Below are 17,764 nucleotides of genomic sequence, written 5' to 3' on the forward strand. Positions count from 1 at the left end.
TTACACAAAAATGCACCTGAAGAAAAATTTTTATTCTCATCCTCTGAAATGGTTGCAGAAATCAACAGTGCTCTAACCTCTGTTATCTCTTGGTTTAAAAATCAAGCAAATAAATTCAAACAAACAAATTCAGTGACATGTTACACTAACAGTGTAACGCTAATGTGTTAAAAAGCAGAATCATGACAAATTAGAGCTACTAAAAAAACCCAGTGAATATTCTGGAGACAAATGAGCACTAGAAACTTCCCAAGTGAAAGCAGACATTTTTGTATGTACTGAGATCAATAGGCTAGAATTAAAACCCCCAGATCTTACATTAACTTCCTCTCAAACAATCCTCACCAGATGTGTGAAAAGTTTGTTTAAAAAGAGACATTTCAACTTTTAAGTGGTAACAGAAACAATTTTCATTTGCAGAAGTGGAAATTTGCATTTTTTTCCCCCTGGTGCTACTCTCCTGTTAGTGAGGAAAACCAGAAATGAATGAGATCAATTCTTTCTCATGTAATCCAATTAAAACAAGAAGTTACAGCAGAAAAAAACCTTAGTCTTGTATTAGTTGCAAAGATCATGCTTCTAACAGAAACACATCAATTTTTTGCTTGAAAAGAAAGTATGAGGTCATTTTAAGGACTAATATCATTAAAGGGTAAAAGTTAGATTAAAATTCAAATTTTAAATTGAAGTTCTATTTAGCAAAAATGAAACATTTTCAATAAACCCTAGCATTAAAAGAAAAAATGAAATTTCGCTGCTTATTAGCATAAAAGTTTCACTTTTGAATAACTAATAACCAAAATTTTCATGTGAATAGAAATTATGCAGTGAAACAAGAAGCAATAAGAAATATCACAAAATCAGCAAATGACAGATCTTAAAGCAGCTGCTAGTCCTTCTTGAATCTTGACTGTGATTGTTGATCAACTTTTAAGCCAAGGCATGCTATTTTCTGACAGTACATGGGAAGAATTAATATGTATTTGGTTCATGTACAGCCCTTCAGTTTACAAATTAAGGAGCACATAAAATTAATCTTGAATCAGTTAAGAAGCCAAATATTTGACTTAAAACATTTTAAACTTCTAGAATTATTTCCATGGTGTACACACAAACAAGAAAATAAAAGCTTGTGTTATCTAACAGTAAAATGTATCAATACTGCTAAGGATAACCCAACTCCTAAATATTTACTTTGTTTGAAAAATATATTTACAGAATAACTAGTGGCAAAAATCAGTGGAATATAAATTGTTTAAAACTATTCAAGAAAAGAATGCAATTAAATATTATGCCTAGCTTAAACTACTTTCAAAATCTATTTTAAAATCTTTTTATTACTTAACATTAGACATTTCAATGTTTTTAATTAAAATTTAATGCAGAAATTGCTTTACAATTACAAATATTTTTAAAAGAATTTATAACATTTTATTTTTTTATAAACACAATTTCAACTTCTTTGCTCTAAATCAGTTAAGGTTAAATACAATCTTTTTATATCTTTATAGCTTAATCTACAGACATCAGAAGAATAAAGAATTACAGCTATTCTTTGATAACACTGCCATCTAGTGCACACTGAATTAGAATGAAGCATTTCTTTGAATTTTTTCATTCTGTAATGTAGTCTAAGGGGGAGCTACACTCTACTTACAAACTATGTCTTCAGTACTACTTAACTGTGCATTGGAATAAAGACATTTGTTCTCTTACCTGGAATGTATGTTAAATATGCATTTATATGCATATTTAACATACATATAACATATATGTTAAATACACTGTAAAATACACTGTAAAACATTCATTCACATCTAATATATACCAAGATACTTTTGATAGCCCAGACTAAGAGAATACGCAGCTAACAACCTACACACAAATATACTCCTAGAACTCTACATAAACAAAGACAACAAATTCAAATATTCTTTGGTCAAATTTGATACCTAACAATGAAAGGTAGAAAATATATCAGTAAGTAAAAGCCACATACAATTGGAAAGCAGGATGAAATTGAGAATTTCTAAGGTGGAAATGAAATACCTAGGAATCACAAATAATAACCATAAAGATAGTAGAAAACTATCTTTACTTATACAGAATAGGTCAATATACTCTTGATAAACACAGAGGTCTAGAGAAAACTATATTTACTTAATTCCACTCAACTCTATAGTTATGCTGCCATCTAGTGAAATGGGACAGTCATTCTTCCCTGCAAGACTGACATTCTGTCCAAATGAAAAGCATTAGATACATCTACCACAGCAAACATCTTTCACCTGTAAATACCTTATTCCCTCTGCTCCTTCTTCACCACTGCATTTTTGTAACATGCATTACACGTGACTAATTAGGTGGCTAATACTGGCCACTGGACAGTGAACATTCATACATTTAACTTGAAATGTAAGCAGTCTTACAGACTTCAATGACAAACCAAGGAATTAATCAAGGATCACAGTCCAGGACCAGGAAAAATTAGCTGTTAGCAGATTTCAGACCATTACACAGAAAAAGGTACTGAATTCACAGCTAGTAATACAGAGAAATACTACTCTGAGCCTAAATCTAGTATCTAAACAGTACCTAAATTACTGTTGTGGTTGTTTTCTCATTTTCTCATGACATACAAAAGACATGTAAAACCTTTCTGTGAATTCCAGACACTAAAAAGTAAATAAAGTAAGGACACACTCACCTGAGAAAATATATTTGCAGTTGGAGCAACTCTCTTGTCCACAATACTATATAATATTGCTAACAATCTGTCCAGGGGAAATGGCTTTGGTCCAAGGAGGTGATTGCTGGTCTGCAACAGAAACAAGGCTTCTCAATCCAATAGATCTTTCCCGGAGTACCACAAGATGTTATTCTCACATCTTTTTGGTCTCTGAGAAGGCACTATAATTCACAGTCATCTTTCATACAGCCTACTTGCACATTATGGAAAACACTGAACACATGCTTATTGATCAAGATAAAGATGTAGACAAAAAGATTTATTTAATGTGGCAAATGTTCAAACTGCACAACAAATAGGAACATTTTTGAGCTATAACAGAGGATCTGATGCCAAATTTCCTGTCACTAGATTTATACATTTACTTGTCCAATTAAATAACCTTGCCCAATCTAAGGATTAAAGACGAGAGATTATGTTTTATGGCATTCACAGAATCAGAGAATGGTTCAGGTTAGAAGGGAGCTTGAGGATTCCTTCCAAAGAAGGGGGACAAAACTGGATAGAATATTCCAGATGCAACCCAAAGAGTGCTGAGTGTAAGACTCAAAGTGCATCTGCCTCCCACAAGTTTGGCTAAAATAAAGAGTTCAGATGGCTGAGCCCAAGGTCAGCTGCTTTGCTGTTAAGAGCTGCTGTATAACAAGCTAAATTTGTCAGCTGCAGACAAATTTATCAGAACACAGCATATTTACTCAATTTTGCCTTTACAGAGCTCTTTTGCACCCTACGTACCTCAGACCTCAACTGACACCAATGGACATTTCAGGCATTACAGATTATTGTATGTACTAACATTGCATTCACTTGAATTCAAATAAATAAAAGTTCCTGATTTTTCAATGTTGAGCATTTTTTAAATAACTAATTGTAGTGGTTTGGACTTCGTTTTCCCCCAGAGGATAAGAAAAGTGGTAGACCCCAAGGGGTGGAAACCCCTGGAAGTTTTGAATTTCTGTCCAATGAGCGCTCCTGCAAAAAATGTAAACATATCACAACCAGACCGGAAGAGAAGAGTTGTAGTTGGAGGTTAGAAGAAGGTGGCCATGTTGTGAGCCACGAGGAAGGGGCTCTGAGCCCCACAGGGGGGGGGGCTTTGGCCCCCAAGCCCCAGCTGGGCCTGTGGGGACCTGGAACAGCATAATGCTGGGCTAGGTGCCTATAGTTATGCTGGGAGATGTTTTCTCCATCGTGGGCAGTGGCCGTGGCAGTGGCCGGAGAAAGCAGCAGCTAGAACTGAACTGAAGAAGCAACAAAGACATGCAGCACCAGAGAAGGGACTCCTGGAAGGAGACCTGAGGGAAGGAGAGTCAGCAGCTGAGTTCTACAGAGTTCTTGGGGGTAAGAACTGATACCAGACCCCCTAAAACTCCTTTGAGACCTCCTGGAAGGAGGAAGTTGATAGACTCTTACTTGAAAGAGCCTTGAAGTGCAACATGCACTGCAGAGAGGAGCTGAGAAGCTCGGACGTCCTGAGAGCTCAGCCAGGACGGTGTGGGAGGTTGGCCTTGAGGCCCTCCCTTGCTGCAAGCTACAAAGAAGCTCGCAGCCTGAGACAGGGCACAGAGGCCCTGCAAGGAGCTTGAATCTCCTGGAGATACCAGACCGTCACGAAGACCCCCTGTGCTTCGTGATATGACGTGGTGATACGACCTTGTCTGGGGTGACGAAGCCCACGGAAGACCCCTCGTTTGGAGAGACGAGTGGCCGAGGGGGATACCCCCCCTCGTGTGTGCTGGCAGAGATCCAGCTATCAGCTGCTGCAAGAAACAGAAGAGACAGAGAGAGAGCCTGCTGCCTTAGAAGATGCTGCTGCTTAGTGACTGCTACTCTGAAGAAGCTGCTGCCCTAAGAGACTGGAAGGGATCTGTCCTTCTTTCCCTCCTGGACTTTTATTTGGAGGGGAGAAGAGATCTGATCCATTGTAAATACTTATGTCATGGTAGAGATAGTTGTAGTCGTGTGTATAATGTATTGTAGTATTTATTTGTATAGTCATTGTAATATATTCCCTTTCCCCATTCTGAGTCTGGTTGTGTTTTGTCTGGAAAAAAACCCATCTCACATTGGGTTGAGATGTGGGAGGGGGGATGGAGCTAGGGAATTGGAATTTGGGCTATCTCAAACCATGACACTAATTTTACAAAAAAGAAATACAGTTCATAAGGCAAATCTGGGTAGTATTACAACTCAGGCAGCATAGTTAGGACAACACAGATTCATACCATCACTGTCAAAAGTTCTTACAAGGGAAATACTTGTTTCCTTTTAAGTTTGTATTTAATTCTCTCTACTTTGACATCTAGTTGCCTTTTTTGTACAGTACATTGATTTATTCTTACCAGCAGAACAACCAAGATTAAAGAGGCTTTTCAAGGGAAAGTTTGTTCAAAAATGCTTCTGAGAAAGAACATCTCAAATGCACCACCAGCATCTCTGTGGCGTTAGTCATCAGTGAAACACAACCACTCACTTCTTCAGCAAAACCAAAAGGTATTTCCAATACATGTTTTAACTTTTCCAACCCAGGAGGTGTCCCCAAAGCTATCTCTTGGCTAGCAAAGCAAGAAGTGTAAAAAACCATGGAAACGTAGTCAAAACCTTAGCAGGGCACCCTCAGTCAGAATGCAGACCTGGTGTAAGTTATGAACTGTACCACTGCCTGTCCTTCTGCTTCTAAACATGTTCTATGCCAGTTCTATGAAGCATATTCAGTACTATCAACAGAAAAACTCAACAAACAGAATAATTAAAATGGGTGCACTTCAAGCAGCTAGCAAATCCAATTAGCATACAGTAATCTCTGAAGCTCTATTTAGTATACACAGTTACTTCAGAAATTTCTTGCTCTTAGTATTCTCAGCTCTCTGCTTAGACAGAACACTGTTTGGAGCTTTCAAATCATCTAAGAGAAATGCTTTCCTCAAAAAAAGCCAGAAGAGTTAACTCTGAGTTTAACTTCTAGGAAAAGCACTTCTTTTTTATTTCTTTGACAGAAATAAATTCTTGGAAGAATAAGAATGGTTTAGAAATTCCTTCAAGCATAACATGATAAAGAATTTTACAAATCTTCTGTAAGGAGATAAGGCAGAATACTGCATAGAATAGTATTCATAAAAATGCAACAGACCCAACATCTTTCTTAAAAAGAAAGATACCTTCCACAGTCAGAAAGCCAGGTCAAAAAGTTTTATAGCCATCAAATTAACTCTGTGTGTCCTCTGTCATCTTTCCACCTCAGTAATACATTCATTGTTCAAAAAAGATTTTTCCCCAGTTGTCACTATCTGTGCTTGTGCTTTTTATCTGGAGTGTCAGGTTCACGTTCCCACTGCTCACCTGGCACCATCCCACAACTGCAAGCCATGTATTCATATTCCAAAATTTCACCATCAACAATGAGAACCACGAGTGTTCTTGAAAGAGTAAAAGCTTAACCCAAACTAAATTATCTGTACAAAAGGGAGAAACTCCTTAACCTCAGCTGGCTGAATTTTCAACCTTTTTAGTATCTACTTAAAGACAGAAGTATACTTCTCCTCTTTCTTTAGCAGAAAGCATTTCCAAACTTCTCTGGTTGCTATACACATGAAGCATGTTCAGTTGTAAGCTAGAAATTTCTGAGACAAACCAAATCCTAGACTGAAACTGAAGCAGATATACAAGATAAACTCATTTCCGATAAAAAACACAGCAATACATTTGATCTTCTGATGGACTGACATCTGAAAAAGTCCACTCCTGCAAAAGCGCTTTTACCAGGAAGATCTCTCACTTTTCACTAAACTGGAAAAACATTGTTCCAGGGCAACCATGCAAAGAAACCCAACAAATTCTGCTGTTATCAGCAACAGAGCAATTAATAGAATGATAAAGTCAATTTCTTTACCTCATTCACAAGATTCATTTTTTACTAATTAAAAAAACCTCATGGTCTCTGGACTGAACAGAGTTAAGAATCACAAAACATATATTTAGTCTTGCTGTACCTAAACTTTAACGGAAGGATTTATTTCATCTAATGTTAGCTTCCTGCCAAGTTGGTATGTACAGCCAAACTAGTTTCCTAAGTTCCCATTATAGATAGTATAAATCTAATCAATGCAATTTGTGATGCAATTCATCTGACTGAACGTAGAACCTACTTTAGTATGAGCCAAATCACACCCTACACTCCAATGGCTGCATCAACTGGCCCTGCACTGGCTATATAAAAAGACACTATTTTAGATGCAGGCACCCACTGGAGTTGGGTGAATCTGATCTGTAAATCAGTCTTTAGAAGACATACTGATATAAACTGTCACACCAACTGAAGGAAATGAGTCTTTATTTATAACACTACGAGTTATAACACTACAAGTGCAATACTTTATCCTTATGTTTCTGTTTCCCTCACTATAGAATTCTTTTTCTAATAATTCTTTAAAGAATACAGGGGTGTGTTTTTTTCAGACGAATTCTGAAATTTGGCCGTTCCACCTATGATGTCTTTAACTACCTTTATTAAACACAGTTTGTTACACACAAAAATGTAGCTTTAGGAGACAATTTTATGGTAGTTTCTGTCCCAACGAGGGAAGTGAGGGACGCTCAATATGAGAATCAGCAAACTTCGTTTATTGATCACTCTTAACAGCTTAATATATGCTTTATAATTAGCTCATGCATATTGCAAAAGCTGAGCTCATTATTGGCTCTGGCTTAAATGTTGATTCCGCCTCTTACTCCCTTCTTTTGTTGACACAGGTGGCTCTTAGTTGCTTTTGTCTTGCTAATCACAACGTCCTGTTTACCAGCTAACTAGCAGGCACAAAAACACTGTAGCCTTGACATGGCCTTGCTATCTCAGATCTTCTCACGGGCCTAGACAGGCCGTGTTCTATACTCTAACAGTTCGTCCATAGCTTTAGCCATATCCCTATGTCCTTGTCCTGCTAGCCAATCCTCTACAAGTTTCAATAAAATAAAAACGTGCGTATGGCAGAGAAGTTTGTATCACACAAAACAAACACACCAATAATTGTTATTTACACAATTCTGCTGTTTCTACAGTAATCAATGACACAAAATGAAATACAAAACCACAAGTACAGCAGAAAGAAAATACTTGCTGCCAAGCTCAGCTTAGAAAGATAAAATACATACCTTCTCATGTTTCTTCATAAAATTGGTCTTTTTAATTTTCCCATGATGCTGCAAACAACCAACAAGAACAAAGATGGAATCAAAACAGTCAACAAAGAATATATATGATACAAATGGCAGTATTTTACTCTAGGCCTACTTCTTTACTACATCTCCAGTATTTGTCTCTGATGTTACTACCAATTGTTCTTACTATAAAGCCGTAAAATTACACTTGCCTTACTTCTTGTTTCATTGTGTCCCAAGTGGTGCAAAGCCAAAACACAACATGTTAGTATTTTTTTGTGATATTCCTAAGGTTTTTTTCTCATTTAATCAGGAACTGATGCGAAAAGGCGGTAAAAATTCGTTTTTAATATGACTTCATACCACCATCCTCCTCATATCCTTTATCATCTAATGAAAAAAAAGATGTTTCGTTTCTTTCTCTTTCCAGAAAATTTTAAATGATGGCTACTTCATTTTTAAAATTTATCCACGCATAAAATCCATCTGAATATTCACCTTTTATCGACCCTGTTTTAGAATTTGGATGGTACACAAGTTGGCAGAATGACAACCAGGAATTTAATCAATACAATACAAAGATAGTTCAAGGTGCATGAGCTAAATAACAAAAGGAAGGAGGAGGGCAGGTTGGGAGGCGGGTGTTGAAGAGAAGAACATCATTTAGAAAGGTGCAGCTTTAAAGCAGTCTTAAGAAAGGAAGGACTACCCGAAGAAAATAATCAAGTGCTCCTGGATCTCAACTGAAAATGTGAGGGCAAGAAAAGGACAGAAATATAGTAAACAAGATGTTACAAATGAATGGGTTAAAAAAAGAAATAAAAAGGACCAAGAGAGACATGAAAGGTGACAAGTGTGATGTAAAATTAGTGGAGAGGTGCAAGTATAATATTCTTTAAATACAGTTAAGTGCTGTTTCTCAAAATATCACCTGATGAGTTTTTCCACAGCCCTGACAAGTATACTTTATTAATAAAGTATACCTTATAAACATGCTCAATGACTCAGGGAAAAAAATAACTCAAATAAAGGAATTATTTGTTCATTATAATGTTTAAAATCTTGTACTTAGTACTTGTGGCCCTCAATATTCAGTCAAAATGATCTCAGTAAATGTGGCTTCCCTTGACTGACTTCTGAAGAGTTTAATATTAGACAGAGCTTAATTTCCCTTAGGTGATTTGTCAGATTAAAAAAAAGTGGTTCAGTCAGTTAATACATATCACCCATGCTTGGAGACAGCAAATTAATCTTTTTATCATGCTTTTGAAAAGAAGACTGCAGTGATAACCGTGACCTTTCAAGAAGGGAAAGTGATCAAGCCTGAGGTTACACAGCAGGCTTGGGATGGATCACAACAAACTCCATTCATGCATTTTAAAGGTTACACTGGGATCTCCACATGGTGTATTTAAGTTATATCAAAAGTGTTTTAAAGCAAGCGAGCAGGTGCCTTATTTCTGTGCAAGCACAAAGAAACATATGAAATTCAGAGCTAATTTTCAATTAGCTTTTAATGCTCTTTTCTGTTAAAGACTTCATATATACCTATTGCTATTCTTTCTTGTTTTAAAGACTACCCTCCAGCTTCATATTTTTCTCTCAATCTTCTGCAAAGCTCAAATTTTCACATAATAGCAGTGATGCCAATTATCACTTCCCTGCTTTGCTGGCTGTCAGCATTCCAGGCTGCCACAAACTGTGACTTACTTTATTTTTAGCTGTAGTACAGACTAGCACCTACAGAGTAGTACAGATTAGCAGCTCAATGGACATCTTTTTGTTTGCATCCCTTTTGCTGTCTACTAATCCTTAGTTAAATCACTCCAGAAGATACTCTTCTGTAAGCTACTCTGAATCTCATCACAAACCTGATAAAAACCATACTCTATTTTCCACTGTTCCCATGACACATAAAAACACTTGGCTTGAAACCCCATCCAAAAGTGTTGATTTTGTTGGGGCTTAAGATGCAGTTATTTCTGAAATTCAACTTCAGACCTGCTGAAGGGCTAACTGCTACCAGATGACACATGTAGCAAACATGGTAGCTTCTGCTTCACCCATTCTTGGGGAAAACACCTACTAGCACTGATCAAAATACCTTTAAGGTCCTTGCTTCAAAAAACTGAGAAGCTCATGTTTATTGTACAAAGGTGTAGTTGGGTTCATGTGCAAGAGTGGAAGTTAACTCGGAGATACTAAAAAAGGAAAAAAATTAAATTGAGAAGGTTGTTCAGTGAACACAAACAAGAAAGATGTGGCACACTTTGATAACATGCTTTACTGACTTGACTCTTGTGAGATTTCCTGTTTCTCTGAGTTCCAAGACTGATATGGAAAAATCTGTGCAGAAACACTTTCTCAGAAAATAAATCTCTAAGTAAGAAAATGCTCCAGCCAAGTGAAAAGTACAAAGTTTGCCCACAAAGAAAACTTGTCTAATTACATTTACTACAAGGGTGATACCTGCAGCTTTCAGTAAGATCATATCAGAAACATAAAACCAACTTACTAAACTAAATTTAAACTAAAACCATACTAATATATCATCACTAGGAACTGCAGTAAGTTCTCAAAATGTATCTATGATTTTTTATTTTTTTGTTGTTGTTGTTTATTTTTGTTTTATTTTATGTTGTTTTCTTCAAACAACTGTATGTTTACAAATTTGTCTGTTTACAAATTTGTCTTGCCATCATTTTCTTCAATTGCTTACACCAATCCAACATGAATACCATTCATTCATACACAAATGCATATATCAATATATACTGTAATAATTGGTAAAATGGCACCATATCTTCTGTAAAAGCAACTGTTTCTATGGTTCTGTTCCAGAAGCTTAAAACTGTATACATAAGTTAGCAATGCACTATGTCATTTTATCTCATTAAAGGCCACAGCGGTTGTGGCTTGGACCTTATCCTGGAAATTTAAGCGTGGCTTATACCTCAAGCCACTGCAGACACTCCACTAAAATATTTTCAAAAAAGAGCTACAGGAACTGACAATAGCATAGTACTTCTGCTGTAACTATGTTACACATATTTTGACATGAAGAGGAAATTGGGTTTATTAGAACCTTACAACCACTAAGTGATCATTACCAATCACAATATGTGATCTACAGAAAAGCTGCTGATCAAATCAAATGAAGCAACACAGAAACAGTTCAAAATGAACAGCTGAAGAGTTTTAAACTAGGAAATTCAGTATGAAGGAATCCAGTAAGCAGCACTAAGTAACAAATCTCATTACCTTAAGAAAGAACCTCTTATCTGTCCTAACAGGATTGTAGGAGGCAAGGTAAGCAGCTATTAGAAGAAATTTGGAGTAATAAGGAAGTTCCACATGTGTATGTGCAGAAAGTCCTATAAAATAAACAAACAATTTATGAGTCATCAAAACCCAGTCTGAACACCCACAAACTTCAAATTAAACTTGTCTGCATTCTTCTTCTTTTCCTTCTCTCCTGCTCTACTCCTGTAACTGAGTATGGCTACTTTCTGAACCCCTTTATCACAGATACAAACTCAGGGAAGGGCACAAAGCTAAACAAAACTAACAGTCTGAAGCCTTTTTGGACTCATCTCAGTAACTGTATTTGAAGCACTGGAGATCCATAAATCTTCCTAAAAAATATAAGTAATTCCAGGTTACTTTCATTTAAGGTAATTTCTCTGGCAAACAGGGCAGATGAAGAGATGTATTTAAATATAATTTCAAAGCTTTTCTCCAAGATTCAGCCTTCTGACTGCTCCAGACTGTGCCAAGCAGATCACCCAGGAATGGAGCTAGCATGGTAAAGAATGCAGCAGTGCTACACTTCTGAAAATTTTTAGCCACTGTTTTATTTCCTACAGAAAATGTCTTAAAAATTTTAAACTTGATCCAGTTGACCCTGCCTGCTACATGTATACTTAATTAAGATTAAAGTTTCACACATTAAAACACACAAGAACTGCAGTCTAGTGAGTATTTGCCTTCCCTCTTCTTTACTTTTACTTTGTATTTTTACCTTTACAGTTCCCTGCTCTTGTTTTATACAGCTTATGCATAAGAATAGGATCATCAAACCACCTTATTCATCAGCTGTCTAACTATGGAGACCATTAAAGGGTCTCTTTGTGCCTTCTTTGCTCACAGGTTTCTACTTCAACGTTTGTTTTTCTGTAAAGCACCTGTACCCTTTTGTTTTAATCCACAAATACCAGCAAATCAAGATCAAGGAATAAAACATGTTTAAAAGTTAAGATTCAGAGCCTGCAGCGTGACAAGAAGCATCCTAGATGACAGCTAGTAATAATTTCCTCTTATCTAGGCATAAAAGAACAATATTTTTGTACAATTTACAAGAGATTCTTTTGCACTGGGTGTTAATTATATAATGCAACTCCAAATAAACTCTTACACATAGATAATTTAGTTTAACACAGAAATATCTATTTTTGCTCCATTCTTCTGGTCAGACAATACTGCATCACACACTGAACTATTTGCTTATTTAGTGTAGCATTTATTATAATTGCTTTTTAAGCATGTTATTATCAAATGCTGTTTAATAACATGACAATTTTACCTACTACATACACCTAAAAGTCTGAGAAAATGTATTTTAAATAAAATCTCCCTTTCTGAGGTTGTCAGGTGTAAAGTATGTCATGCTCATTTGGACATGGAAGGAGGGAGTTTAATAAGAACATTTTAAATCAAACTCCTTTGGGCAACAACATCGAAAATCACTGATCATAAAGCAAATACAGGAAACAGCTGGATGACTGCAATTACTGTAACATGATTTTAAAAAATAAGTGGCTATTTTACCTAGTATCTATTGAAGAAATTATGTGATGAAAAATAGTATGATAAAAAGTGTTCCCAAATGACAAACTGATCAAAAGACCATGACTAAATGACATCTCCAGGAAAATATTTTAGTATTCCTTCCTAAATTTTAAAAGAAGGCTGACAGATATATTGAGATTTGACTTTCCAGCCTGCCTGATGTATAAAATAACAAAGCTGCACGCATCCAAGGAAAGAACAGAGAGAATGCTGGCGATGCTGACATTTCTCTTTGCCAAGAAATCAGGACACAGGGCAGCTGCTTTGTTTAGGAATGTGTTAATCCTGTGCAAGGCACCAGATATGACATTCTCTTCTCCCCACTTGGACACACGTGTGCCTCCAGTTGGCACACGGAGGTTTGACCATCAGGGGTCAGCCTATTCCTCATCCATTCTTACATACCAAGTCTACTTCTACACACAAAGGATCTTAGGGAAGATTACTCCCAGGATTTATGGCAAGGGACAAAATAGCAATAGCCCTTTGTAGAACACCTTCTCAAAAAAACATGATCACCTGGAACTGTAACTGAGTACTGACAGGTGGCCTCATCTATGTCGTTTCATTCACACGTTCTCAGATAATAACAGCTAAGACAAATTGAAAAGCCCACATTTCACATTACAAGGCCCCACAGAATTAATGTATTTGATACCTTTCAACTGCCCAGGCTCTCCACCATCATGCTGCAAGCGCTCCCACTGTGAGCTAAAACACAGACAATGCAAAGAAACAAAGACTAAGTATTTGTTAGTCTTTTAGAGAAAACTACCTGCTTGGTATATGTATATTTTAATTGCATGACCCTGGCTAGGGTACAGTTAGTAAGAGAATAATTAAAAATATGAAGTCTTACTACCTCACACATAGGTTTCAATAATGTGCAGAGTATGCATGCTTGAAAAGAAAAAAAGGCAAAAAATAACATTACATTAAGGTACAAAAGTAAAAAAGCTAATTGTAAAATACCAACTTCTTTCCATCCAACTACCACCAGTGAGCAAGTATCAATAACACTCCAAGTTTCAAGAATAATGCAGAATTGGATAAAAAGTAAAAACACCAAGTTTTGATTTTTTTAAGCTGCTTAATAACTGTTTATGTTTGTGAGAACAATACTATAATTACTTCATAATGTAACTTTGAAGTTTATGTAAAAACCAAAGCAATATTCATTCTTCTCTGAAAAACTCTCAAGACATCCAACTGGATCACTCTGTTAGTGAAAAATGCCTGCAAGCAGTTTGGTGTTTTACTAAACAATGGGAAAAAATTTTACTTTAAAACTTCCCTTAAGGAATAACGTTGGTCAAAATTTCATATTTTGGATCATTTTGGATACCACAAAGGAATTAAAAAAACCAAACAGTTGTTAGAGCACCAGTGCTGGTTTGGTTTGCTTTTTAAACTTTTTTATGAACAGGGTTTATCAGCCATATGACTTATGAAAACAGTGTAATGACAGCTCAGGTAATACTCAAATTATAATCAATGACCAACCAAATTATCAATGAGATAGGGTTTTATCCAACATCTGTTTTACTGGTAGAAAAAAAAAAAAAGTTCATTTTCATCTCAGTTCATGTAGCACAACAGCTGATAGCAAAGTTCTGCTGCTATAAATTACAGCTTCAAGAAAAGTCCAGAGTAATCACAGTTCTGTGGCCAGAAAAACTGATACAGTGATTTCAATTCCTCAAGCATTTACTGGTACACAGAGGTAAATTCTAGAATTATTATACAGAAAGCTGAAATTTCTAATAAAAACCCAGTTAAGCTCAAATTTATAATCAAAGAAAACCGTAAAGAGGGAAATCAGTTATTTGGAAACAATTCGTAAGCTATTTTGTATCATAATCCTTTATTACACCCTAATTAGAGTAAGCAATTACACAGTGTAAAAAGTCAGGAAGATCCTGAGTAGACTGTGTAATGAAGATCAACATTGAATATAAATAAATATTTGAGGCAAACAGAAAAATGCCTCGTTGTACTGTGAAGTCAAGCTTGTACAAAGTAAAATCACTTCTCTTTCTGAAGGTATGATCACTTTTCTAAAACATTAGCAAAGACTTCTACTACACACTAAGGTTCAGTCACCAGAATACTCTATGGCCTCAACGACATTCAAAGGAAAGAAATCAAGCAATACTAAATTATCTCTCTTTACATGGTGTATCAGAATCATCATCTTACAGATGGAGAAAAAATTAAATCTAAGCCAATTACTAGCACTGAAAATGAACACCACCATCTTTTTTTTTCTAGCAGTCTGTCAACTTACAAAAATAAACAAGGAATCTACCAAGAGAAACAGCCCATTAGCAGGATATCAGCTTTTAATGCTGTCAAAAACAGCAACTCCATGTAAGAAAAATGTTGCCTTTGGAAAAGAAAATAAGAAAGCACAGTAAACAAATCAACCTAGCTCCTTACACAAAGCTAAGAAACATAGATACTCAAAATCTGTAATGATTCAAGAATTCTGTGGCTTGTGTGCATCCTTGGTACAGTGAGGATCTGCCGAGCCAACTTCACAAGCGTGTTTTAAACTGCGTCTGTATATTGTGGCAATGGATTCCCATGCTTGGCAGTTTTACATGTTACAGAAAATGGATCTATCTGTGTGGTCATCAGTGAAAAGCAGAACATAACCTGCTGCCACTGCTTTACTTATCAAATCTATTATATGCTACAAACGGCATGTTGTTTAAACTTCCTTCCGAGATACGCTACTTTTAACAGTAGATGGCAAGAAAGAAATACACATTAAAGAAAAAAGATTACATCTAGCAAAAAAGAAACACTAGCCACGAAACATAATTGAGAAATACTTAGAGGAAGCTTGTTAAAAACAGCAACCTCAGCAAAGCAAACAAGCCCTTGCCCCCCAGATTACCTGGATATTTCCCGGAGATAAACAGTCTGCATTGCCTTCTTCAGATGAGGTTCAATATTTTTCCAGAGTTTGCGGGTGTCACGTTCATTTGCTGCACCAAGCCAGATTCAACTCTGTTAAACACTTAACTCACACAACACTAAAACTCATCCCTGACACCTGAACAGTCACAGGAATGACACAAACATGCTGACTCTGTTTTAGGATGATCACCATCCATCCAGCAAGCATATGCTGCCATGCAAGGCTGTTTCTCTGTAGCTCTTCCAAGATAATCTGGGTCAGTCTGACAGAACCTCTTCTCCCAGTTTCTCCTCTTAGCCTTGACAGAGAATTTACTTATCCCATTACTTTGCAGAGGTCCTGGTGGTTGAGAGAGGAGAAGGATTTACAGGGGGGGAGGAAAGTTTTCATGGTATTTCAACTTCTGTTTCCTAAAAAAACCACCACCAAATACCATCTACTGCTTCTGCTGCAAACACTTCTGGCTGGGTGCAACAGGAATAAGCAATGCTGTTGTGACCCAAGAAACCACTGTGTCACGACACAGTGAGGATCAAAGCAAAGTCCTCCACAAAACCCACAGAACAGCACCTGCTCTCTCATACACTCACTCAAATAAAAGACAGAGGCTTACCTTCCCCTCTGACCACTGGTTCACAGTACTTAGAAAAGTTGAGCACTGCCTACAGAAAGAAAAAAAACTAAACTTATTAAAAAGGCACTATATATCTGATCCAGCTACAGAATAAAACTAGCAGAGTAAACCATTCCTTTGCAAAACCAACAAATTCTTTTTCAGTCAATAATTATGCCACTTGCTTAGAAACAATATACTGTAAAACATGGCAACATTTCTATACCTTAAAATATGAACACAAGTAATTTATCACAGGTTACTTGAGCTCAGCAAAATCTGTTTACTCAGGGGCTGCTATTTTTTTTTTAAACTAACATAATTATTTAACATTATAAATGCAATAAAAACGTTTTCAAACTTTTTTTACTCCATTTTCAGAAAATACTTTCTATTCCAGGAGCAGTTTAGCATGTTCTGCAGTAGGCGACACATACAGATACACAAGCAAAAATTATTTATTTGAAAAAAACAAGCAACCATAAAAAAACCTGCTAACATGTTCCATATTCAAACAAACTCCTTTTGCCTAAGGTAAGAGAAATTTTTGACCACACTGTAATCTAGAAAATGCTTAAATCAATATCACACAGAATTTCATAAAATAACAATCCTCGGACTTCATTCTCCTTTTGTCCCACTACACTTCAATAAATCTCTGTGCTAGTATACAAAACTCAATGCAGTAACTTCCACATATAAATCTAATAAAATTCCAGAATGTATTATTAATAATCACACATAATGGCATACACATTTACAGTCTCTACTAGACAGTGAAGAGTTGTTCAGAAGCCTACAGTCAGTTGTACGTGTCTGTCACTATCTTCTAGAGAAGAGACTTGTCTCTCTCACAAAAAGAATTTAGGGTCCAATTAAGTGTGTATTTTCATAATATTGGTATTTCACAAACACACAAACAAAGCATCTAAAGCTAATGAAATTCTCATAAGCAGAGCCACTCAAGTACATGTCTGTAAGAACTGTGACCCTGGTTTCTACTTGTGTCTCCAGCAACCTCATTTAAATTTAAAACCTGTATGGTCAATAGATAAGTTCAGCTGAAGTGTAGCAACGTGTTCCCAAGAGAAATGGAGGCAGAACATTCAGATCATCTCTTTAGCACTGATATGTTCACTGGCCATTCGTAAAATTTCCCTGTATGGAGTATAGTTACTTAAATGATAATCTGATGAGCTAATTACTTGTTACTGTTATTAAGCTTTTCTTATGCAAAGGCCACCATCAAGTAACTGTCATTCTTCTTAAGTTTGTTTACTATTACATTATTCAATTGACATATGGTTAAAACTCCTTTTCCAAATACCATCAATCTATTACCAGAAAACCACACAGCACTGGAAGCCCTTTACAGCCACCAAAACAACTGCAACCTTTGTTATGGATTTTTAGGGAAACTGCATTTTGAGCTAACACATTCTTAGAGAGCAGATTTACATTACATATAAGAAAG

At 36.2% G+C, this 17,764-nt stretch overlaps 1 protein-coding gene across 4 annotated transcripts in view; it reads right to left on the bottom strand.

The window, feature by feature from the left end:
• The window catches only part of ORC5 (origin recognition complex subunit 5), a 72,001-nt gene that overhangs the window by 34,926 nt on the left and 19,311 nt on the right, over positions 1-17,764 (bottom strand). For all 4 annotated transcript variants that reach the window (XM_032688750.1, XM_032688751.1, XM_032688749.1 and 1 more), the window contains 6 exons: positions 16,291-16,339; positions 15,654-15,744; positions 13,410-13,462; positions 11,165-11,277; positions 7,898-7,945; positions 2,708-2,818 (listed from right to left, as the gene is read on the bottom strand). In XM_032688750.1, coding sequence (XP_032544641.1) covers positions 2,708-2,818; positions 7,898-7,945; positions 11,165-11,277; positions 13,410-13,462; positions 15,654-15,744; positions 16,291-16,339 — 465 coding nt within the window. The remainder of the gene's footprint in view (positions 1-2,707; positions 2,819-7,897; positions 7,946-11,164; positions 11,278-13,409; positions 13,463-15,653; positions 15,745-16,290; positions 16,340-17,764) is intronic.

This window comes from Chiroxiphia lanceolata, chromosome 5, assembly GCF_009829145.1.
Source record: "Chiroxiphia lanceolata isolate bChiLan1 chromosome 5, bChiLan1.pri, whole genome shotgun sequence".
Lineage (NCBI taxonomy): Eukaryota > Metazoa > Chordata > Aves > Passeriformes > Pipridae > Chiroxiphia > Chiroxiphia lanceolata.